At 42.3% G+C, this 10,000-nt stretch overlaps 1 protein-coding gene across 1 annotated transcript in view; it reads right to left on the bottom strand.

Annotated features, from left to right (window-relative positions):
• Window positions 1-10,000, bottom strand: part of LOC120796503 (homeobox protein Meis1) — an 86,201-nt gene that overhangs the window by 39,416 nt on the left and 36,785 nt on the right. Inside the window, exon 8 of the mRNA XM_040139419.1 lies at window positions 5,885-6,030. Coding sequence (XP_039995353.1) covers window positions 5,885-6,030 — 146 coding nt within the window. The remainder of the gene's footprint in view (window positions 1-5,884; window positions 6,031-10,000) is intronic.

Genomic DNA, 10,000 nt, shown 5'->3' with positions numbered 1-10,000 from the left:
TTGAAATTATTTTTCATGAGAAACTTAATTTGTGCAGTGGATAACTAAGACAAACAAGTCTAACAACAATCACAGGACAACCGTAGTCAATTCAATTAAAGCATTGTACCTTTGTCATACTGTATGGCATATCCCTTTCCATGCCCTGTTTTCTTCCTATGACTAGAACTGAGTAATAATGGCAAAAATGGCCAAAAGTCAGCATGAAGACAGGACCAGTAGGATAACACCCTTCCAGGCCTGCGTTGCCGTGGCGGGTTAAGGTTGCCGCGGATGACCAGGGTGCTCACATGTCCAGGCTCAAGCAATCAACGGCCGAAGACTAATTGCATCTGAGGCAATGTCGGACTCTAACCTCTGGTGAACTTTCTCCCTCACTTCTGTTGTTTAGATGAGGCTTTACATATCTGGTTTGTGTTCTCGTCACTGAGAAGTTCAGGAACTGATAAGTCTTCAGTTTTCAATGAGCTGGAAGGGCAGTAACAATATGAATTTTCATGTTAATAGTGATTCACTCACAATAGTGATTCACTCTGACCATCAAAGAACACTGTTCTCAACCACTCAAATGATTCCTGTAGAACATGTACTGGAATTGTTTTTGTTTTCTGTCGCTGCAGCAATAATTTGTTACAAAAATCACAAAAAATTGACTATTGTCCATTACAGACACTGTCCTACAACATACAGAAAACAATTTTCCAAACCATGGTCTCTGCACTGTGTTTCTCCTCTCTGTTTAATCCCAAACTAAACCATTATGATATGAGGGAGAATATCTTGCCTTTAATGATTAGTGCACCTATCCATCCATCCATCCATCCATGTATCACCTCCTCGCACCCCCCTCCCACTCTGCACAGCCAGTCTAGATTCCTCCACCACCCAGGGCCCATGACAGCGAGGCTCCTGGCCTCCTCTGCCAGCGCAGAAATGAATTATATCACTTTTCACACCTGTTTCTGCTCAAAACCCCAACTGCACGCTGCTGTGGGGGGAGCAGCGCTCCCCAGCTCAGCTACATCTGCGTACGCGAGTGGTTAAATTAGACTCTAATTGTATTAACGGGGGATTATGCCTTCCAGTTGGATTTTTTATACTCTCTCTCTGTGCATTTTACATGTTTTAAGGGGAGAAAGGAGGAGGGGGAAAAAAGCAGCTCATTGAGGGTTTGCGGGTTGGCTCCTTTTATGAGCTGCGATCACGGCTGCCCCTCGTTACGCTGCGTCTGTGTACAAATAGGAGGGGAGGAGAGCCAGAAAGAGAGAGTGTTAGTGATAATGTGTATGAGAGTGTGTGTCCCAGTCTGCCAGGCTAATATACCGATGCTAACACTCTGGATGCCAAACCCCTCTGCCCTTCCTTTCTACATACACACACACAAACACACATACACACACATGCACAAACACACACACACACACACACACACACACACACACACACACACCCCTACTTCAGTTTAGCAAGGCAACAATCTAAATGGGGATACGGTTGGTGTGTGTAGTAGGCGGTGGTGAATTCCATCTAATTACTCTATCACATAATTTCACAAATTGCCTTTTCATAGGGGAGTGGAGAGCAGAGCACAGGGCGCGTTGGGGATTTGAGGCCTGAGCTTTCATTTACTACTCATTTCTTGTTAAATTAAACAAGAAAATACCATTTGTGAGGAGAGGAAGGTGCAGGCGGGGGGTGGGTGGATTCCAATTGCACAATAGGAGGGACAGAGGAAAAAGAGATTGGGTACCAGTTATTTCTTCATCTCAATGCTCGTCTCTTTGGTTGTAACACAAAGCAATGAAGTAGCTCAGCCAATTATGCAGTCAGTTTAGAACTGATTCGTCAACTTAATTTTGTTAAACATAAATTTATAATATTGTTATTTTCCACAAAAAAATAATTTGCACACTTCAGATCAATATCTACAAGTTTAAACGGATCCTAATTCATGTTAAGCAGATATAAATGTGAGTTTGTCAGTTGGAGAAAAACACTTTTGCTAATTTCACTTATCAAATATCCCTGTCATTTAGATGTCACAACATATGATTTATTAAGAATGTCGACATAAAACAAATATCAAAATGAGATGAGGACACAAGTGGAGAAGCCCCCCACCTCTTTTATTTTGGTTCCCCACCAAGTTTACAGCTGCATGTCAAGCTGGCAGCGAGCTGCATGGTGCGGCAATTTGGTTCAAGCGGTAAACGCTAATGTTTTGTAGTCGCTCCAACTCAGAGCAGCCAAATTCTTCCAACCAACTTGTCCCAAAAGCGCTGTCGACAACATATGAGCTCATTGGGTGTGTTGGAGAGAACTCAGTGAGCTGCGACTGTCGTCATCGTCACAAATTCAATACCACTGCTCTGCCTGTCATTTTACCCATCACGGAACCGATAGGACAGTAGAAAAGTTATTCTACCCATGCATCTAAATTCCCATTTCTTCTTATTTCTTGATTTTACACTGCCACCCTTCACAGGGGAATATTCTTGACACCCAAAACATGGTTTTGACTCTGGCACTGATAACACCATTAACCTGGGAACTTTTTCTGCTGTTGGTGTCCATGCTTATAACAAATATGACACTCTGCTTTAAAATCTTTCCCTGCTCCGGCTAGAATAAGACATTGGAAACAAGCATCTTTGATGGATAAGTGAGCGGAGGCGCAGAAATGATTTCAAAACAACCCCAAAAAACAGCCATATGTATGCCACCTACCATCTACCATGCTGGTGCACTCACAGCCTCAGTTTGCCACCCACCTTCCCCTTCCGCTTCAGTACAATGGGATCTCCCTTGAGGGTCCAAGTGTGAAGGCGAATAACAAAAAATACACCAAGGGTATCCAGGTGGGTATCCAAATCAACTCTATCTTAGTCTGGTTTATTCTGTCCTGTTGTCTATGCACAAGTGTCAAAATCTGGCTTATCTATTATCCTTGAGAAATAACAGATCCTGGCTCCCTTATTCAGGTTTTTGTGGTGCCACAGAACTTTGTCATGAATATGTGTGTGTATATGTGTGTGCACTCATGCACCCAAGTGTGCCTAATTGGCATTGTTTCTATCTCTAAGAGGCCAGACTCACATCCGCCATCCCTCTGTGCAACAAAGGGAGGCCAGCTGATGATGCTGTGGATGAGGCTGGATCAGCTGTCCATGCTTATGTTGCTAGTGTAAGAGATACTGTAAATGTTTTTGCATTAGAGGTGCTATGAGTAGCACTTATAAAACAAAAACACATGGTGATTAAATTAATAGTGGCACATAAGAACAATTAGTGTAAACAAATGAGACAAATGCGAGCATTTATCTGACACCAATATTGCCAGTGTTCTCTCAAAATTAAGACCACATTTCCCATAAACAAAGAAAACATTGCTCCTCTCTGTCTGGGTTTCATTTCTGTTTGGCTTCACTGATGAGGATAAACATTTTGGAGGTGATTTTTCCATCAACCTCTCAGTTTACTTCAGAGTTTTAAAAGCTGTTTGCAAGGAAGGGAACAGCAGGTTTTTCCTGTTTTTTGCCATAAATCAATTTCCCCTATGTGCCATTGTGCGCATGTTTTAGTTCCTCTTTCCCATCTGCCTGGGAGAAGTAAAAAGGTTGATGGATCCTCCCTATCCCCTGTTCACCTCCATGCCTTCTCCTCCTCTTCTTCCTCACTCCCTTGACACTCACTTATATCCTTCCCACTGTTTGTGATCTAACAGTACAGGAGCCTCCCATAAGCCCGACTCACGGTGTAATATGACACATTAGGTGTGTTGCTGTGTGTGTGTGTGTGTGTGTGTGTGTGTGTGTGTGTGTGTGTGTGTGTGTGTGTGTGTGTGTGTGTGTGTGTGTGTGTTTCGCTAGGCATGTGTGTGCTGACCTGTATTTCCATAGACAGGATGCGTGTATGTTTCAAACACCTTTCCTCTGTGGCCCCGAAAGTTTCGGGGGATGTATGGGTTGAGGTTAGGGAGTTGGAGGAGAGGTTAGCGTGTGTGTGTGTGCATGTGTGTGCAGGGTGATGGAGAGCTGGTGGTTTGTTAAGGAGGTGGAGAGGGTCAGATGGAAAGGGGAGAGCACATCGAGAAAGAAAAAGGGTAAGAACGCTTGTGAGATGTATGTGTGTATGTACTGTGTGCACATATACACTGTATAGTGTATCTTTGCCTAGATGTCTCACAAAAGTGTACACAATGAAAAAAGTTCCTCCAATTTTCCTTTAACACTGTTGGAAACAGAGGGAGAAACTGTACGATGCATATCATCAACATCAAAGACAGGCTACAAATAAATAAATAAAAGTGGAGGCCATGCAATATCCATAATCCAAAGACCAAATTACTTTCCCCAGCATCCTCCCTGTTGGCTTGTGCAATTCAAACCAACACCCACTCAGCCAAACTGTATCGTGTTCTCCACAAACTCCTGACATAAGCAGAATCTCTGTGACGCAAAGCCTGGCTGAAGTTAGTTTGGAAACATATTTCCTCAAGATTGGGCTGGATTCAAATTGTTATCAGTAATTTGACTCAGTAAAGATGTCACTATTTCAAGCTTGTTTATTTAAATTCCTCTATCTAAGATGCAGTTTTACTTATGTAAGTTAAGGTTCCATCGTTGTGCAATATCCCGTGTACCTTTTTTTTAGAATTGCCATTTAGTTTTCATTTGCCGTATTATTTAAACCAGAGATGTGTGTGGCGATTCAAAGTTCAGAAACCTGCTGTATTTCGAAATATGCCAGGTAACATGGCAGGCACATTTCAAGTCTCTAGAATATGTTTTCATGCTATTCAAAGCCAATTTCTTTAACAAAACACAGCATAACTTTTCAGTTACTTTGGTTATTTCCGAATTATTTCTAACATCCGTGGAGTAAGTTGTTTAAGGGAAGATTTCATCCACCAATAAATCTTTAATTTTAATAGTGTTATTATCATCCTCAACGATGATTATAAACCCTAATTTCCCCAAAGAGATCAATAAAATGTAACATTATTGTTATATGCTATATAGGTTAGCAAAGAAAATACTAAAAAACTTTTTTCTTTAACTTTGCTTTTACCTTATAAGAGGCCCTATAAACTATAGAATACCTGTTATTTAACTCAATATGGGAACAAGCGTCTATTTATTCTCTTTCTTCTTTCCTTTGAGAGGTATTAAGAAATGTTGGCCTAATGTCTAGCAATGCTAACTGTGACGAGTGCATCGATTGTTTTGGAAATGAATAGAAACTTGTGTTAAATAAAATAGAATTCTATTCACTGTTGGCTCCATTTTAACAGTCACATTGGTGTCTTCCAATGTCAAAATACATTTTTTCCCACACTATTTGTCAGCATGTGCTAACGACATTGGTATTCTCTGCTATAATTGAGTAAAAATAAGCCAAACCACAGGCCTTTGCAGCATCCCAGGCATCTGTTAAATAATGACAGATTTGTTCTTAATAAGGTTCATCTATGTATCTGTGGCAGTTATGGCCAGGGGCGTCTCCCCTTGACTTAAACCTTATTCAGTTTCAGCAGATGAGGAGCCAGAGCCCAGTCTGCCGAGATCGCCGGCAGATTACATAGACCTGTGTCTTTGAAGTGCTCACCACACAGACCGGGATACGTTGTGGAGACGACGGGGGCTCCGACGGTGTGTATGTGAGTGTCAATGAGTGTGTCCGTGTAGTGAGGGTGTGTGCGTATATCTGTGTTAATTCGTGTGCAAGTGTCTTTGTGTCAAATAAGAAAGGAGCAGAGCTACAAAGATAGAAAATGAACGTGTCTAAGAGTAAGACAGCCTGTGGCTGTGAAGGGAAGTTCAGTGTGCACACGTGATATGAAACAGGGAGCAATTGAGAACAAATGCTGTTTCATTCAACTCACTGTTAGGTGCTGGAAGAGCCATGCTCTCATGATGTTGGTGGCCACCTTAGGGAAGATCCCTCTCTTCTTGTTGCGTTTCTTTTCTTTATCCGGGTCATCGTCATCCCCTGTGCTCGGTGAAGCCACGCTGTTGTCCAGGCCATCACCTGTCACATGACAAGAAACAGGAAGAGACAGCGGAGATCAGACACACAGTTTGTTTACTTCCTGCATTCGCTGCGCCTCTGCGTTCAAAGGGAATAAATACGATTTTGAAGGAATTCTGGAGGGCTTTGTATGCATAGACGGAGGGTTATAGAGACACAACAATGGCAAGCAGAGAATGGCTGGAAAACAGCACCTCATAAATGCATTCATTTTTAATACATTTATAAATAACCCTGCCTTTCATTTTTCTCCCCCCGCCACTTGAAAACACAGCAAGAGCTCGCATCTTTCTGCGAGAATGAGAGGGAGAAGGGGAGCACAAAGGACTTGTAAGGTCGCATTTCCCCACTCTCCCATCCAAGCCCGCGCAGAATTGAAAATGACAGAGAGATTTAGTCTTTATTATCCTGAGGGGAAAATAGTTATTGAAGCGTCGCCCCGGCGCATTCTGCCATTTTACTTGAGGTGGAAAGAGTTACATGGCACTACAAAAGGGGCGGCTGCGAGGAGGGGGGAGGCAGAAAATAAAAGGAAAATAGGTGGAAAAAAGGAAGTCAGAGGCACAAACAGCGCTAACAAAGCTAGCTGCTTTTCATAACAATGGCGTCATGGCTGCTTACAGCAACCTGTAGGGCTTCGATAAGGCTCTATTAAGGCCAGTTAACCTCACCTAAGGGGAACACTGAGACAGCTTAGAGTATTTGAACACTGAGAGGAAAAGTGAAAGGAAAGTGTGCACCATGGGCCTTTTCTCTGCATTCAGACTCAACAACATGAACCCATACACACACACTGCACACATTCAAAACTACCCAATTACTGTACGCATTCTATACAGCTCCAGTGGAGAGAAAGAGGCTCTTCCCATCTGTGGCTGCGAAAAGCCTAATTGTTATTATCATTATTCAAAAATGCGAGTCACCCTCAAAGAAGACGATAATCATAAAAGAAACATGAGATGGGATAAACAAATGGCAGCCTCACTGCCTTTCTTGACTGGAAGTGAGAGGAAGGAAAGAAGAAAAAAAAATCAAAAATGCTGAAGCAGTGCACAGAATTGGATCCAGTTATTTATTGATTACACACAAAGCACTTCTAAAGCTTCTAGTTCTATTCACTGTGGCGGCAGTAGATAACTGCATTCGAGCAGGCCCGCACTCCGCTAACTTGCAGAGGGCGACACCCAGCACCTAGCTACACCCTAAGCCCCCGATCCATCGATAATTAATGGGGATGTTGGCGCTAATCCGGTTGGAGATGACTTTTTTCCAGCCTGCCACATCAATGGAATAATCATGGGCCGAAAACCCAGGCCTTTGCTCCCCATTACCTCAGGCAAAAGAATTCCTGAAAGCATGCCTGGAGGGCACCTGAATTATATACACCATTAGGAGAGAGAGGCTCTCAACGATCCATACGAAACAACATTCTTGGCTAGCTCTCACTCTCTCTCTCCAACTGTTCTGGCAGAAGGAGATACATATGCACACATATTGAAGGCTTTTTAATGAACCTCGTGTGGATGTGGAGGTGACGCTGTGCGGGGTGGGGGAGGGATAAAACAAGAGCTAGCTTTTCATAGATGGTGCCACACTGATGCAAACACCAGCCACTGCACATTAATAATACACGTATGCATGTAAAGCTGGTGGTAGGGTTTGGCTACTGTAACATCACCAAAAGGTCATATTTGGATTTAGGCAACAACCACATGGCAGGTTGGAGTGCCTGTTACCAAACCAGTAAGCTGTTTACTTACTTAGTTACTTTAACAGATAATGCTTGAAGTGTAAATGTGTATGTACAGTACATACAGACTTTCAATTATGCACTCATATAGTCCTGCAACTAAAATTATATTGATATATAATATTGATCATCTGTTGATTATTTTCCAAATTATTCAATTAATGCTTTAGCCTATAAAATTCCACTTCCACAGTCCAAAACCCAAAGATATTCCATTTACAAGGATGTAAAACAAACAAACAAAAAAAAAGGAGCAAATCCTCGCATCTAAAGGCAGGAACTACTGAATCTTGGTTAGGTATTTTTACTAAAAAATAAATAAATTATGGTTGTCAAATGACTGATCCATCAATCGATTGATTGATCATTGACTAACCATTTTAGCATTACACTACACACAGAATGTACCACGTCCACCCAGACCCTAGACCTCTCTCTGTCTAAAAACACACTCGCATTGCAAGCTTCAGTTACATCATTAGCCTGGGACAAAACAGCCTGAGCTTAACAAGTTAGTTTTTTCTGCCTACTGTTTCAGGGCTAAAATACACCCACCCCTGTCTCTCTCACTCTCTCTTTCTCTTCCCCTCTACGTCTGTCGGCCTGGTGGAAAAGAGGGGTGAGCCGAGCCGAGCCGAGGCCCTGTAATCTAAGACCAGATTTTCATTGGAAGCAAATGCTTTCAATCCGTTGTAAAGACCAGCTCATGTTCAGCAAAGCCTACAATAACAAACCTAGGGGCTTGTCCCATGCGAGTTGGGAAAACAGAAGCAAACGGTCGGAGTATCAGCTCAAAGCGTGAGTGAGTGAATGAGTGACTGAGTTAGAGAGTGAGTGGGGGGGTGAGAGAGTGAGTGTGTGAGAGAGTGAGTGAGGTAGTATGCATGCAAGTTGGAGAGAGTGGGTGAGCAAGCAGGCTCAGGAAGAGGTTAGAATTTGTGAGAAGCATGGAGAAAAGGGGAAAGAAGGGAGGAGAGAATAAGTAATAAAAGTGTGCATTCTCAGAGAAAACTGTCACAAGAAATTGCATGATTGTGGGTGTGCTGTCTGTACTCTCTTGCTATTGTTTTATCACGTACTCCTCGTTTGATCCTCTGAACCTACTTTGATCATTAAGGCATCATCTTACTTTATCATATACTATTGAATTTGTTTGACTGGGAAGTATCACAGAGGAATGTTTGTTTTCAGGTGCTCTTTCCAGTCCAGTAATCGAACCGCTAACCTTCCAGTCACAAGCCCGCTTTCTAACCTTTAAGCCGCCACTACCTCCTATATGGTAGTACAATATCATACCGAATGATATCACATATATATTAAAGTAGTATCGTATCATTGTATCAATTGATTTATGGTGAATAAAAGGGCGTGCAAGCAGCAACTTTAATCCTTAAAACTCATAATCATGAGAGTACAGAATATAAAATAACCCAAAAGACCTAATTACTCACAAACCAAAATGATGCATAATGCGAGAGAAGAAGCGTGCATTACATATCTGACCATATCATAACTTCTTCATATCACTGAATCAAAGAACATACAAGCACTACTTGCATTCCTGCCTAAAGTACACAGGATCTCCTCGATACGTTTACACAAAGTGATGAGTAAAAACAGACTGAATTGCAAGAAATTGCGAAAAAAAATTAATGAAATGAAAATTATGACCCTGAGCTAACTGATTTTAGGCCCTAGGTCAGAGAGGGAAACCCTAATACCTTTCAATATCCCCTCCTTTTCTCTCCCTTCCCAATACTTCTACGCAAGTCTGACCTATAGACACTTACTTTACCTAGAAGGGGAAAAGGAAGGAGGACGGCTGGGGAAGGACCGTCAGATTTATTGGCTTTTCCATTTTCAGTGCAATTTGACACCAATCACCTCTGCAAGGTCTGGGCCTAATTTCTGCTTTTCTTTAACCCCAGCAGCGAGGGAAGACTGGGAGGAGAGAAAATAGAAAGACTGTGGGAGTAGGTAGTGAGGGTGACGCAGGAAAGGTGTTGAAGTGTCTGCCAGCCATGTTTGGGAAATGTCAACGATGTTACCTCAGCTTGTGAGAGAGACGGAGAGTAAAGGAGGCAAAGAAAAAGAATGAGAGATGGTGAAGGAGGGTAAGAAGAGAGGGAGATGAAGGGATGAGGAATATTCAGTGAGAATGAAAAAGTGAAAGCTCAAACTCCTGCCACTGAAGGAGGCAATGAATGAAAATAATGAGTA

This window comes from Xiphias gladius, chromosome 11, assembly GCF_016859285.1.
Source record: "Xiphias gladius isolate SHS-SW01 ecotype Sanya breed wild chromosome 11, ASM1685928v1, whole genome shotgun sequence".
Lineage (NCBI taxonomy): Eukaryota > Metazoa > Chordata > Actinopteri > Istiophoriformes > Xiphiidae > Xiphias > Xiphias gladius.
The sequence above is the reverse complement of the archived record's forward strand: the minus strand, read 5'-3'. Positions and strand labels throughout refer to the sequence as shown.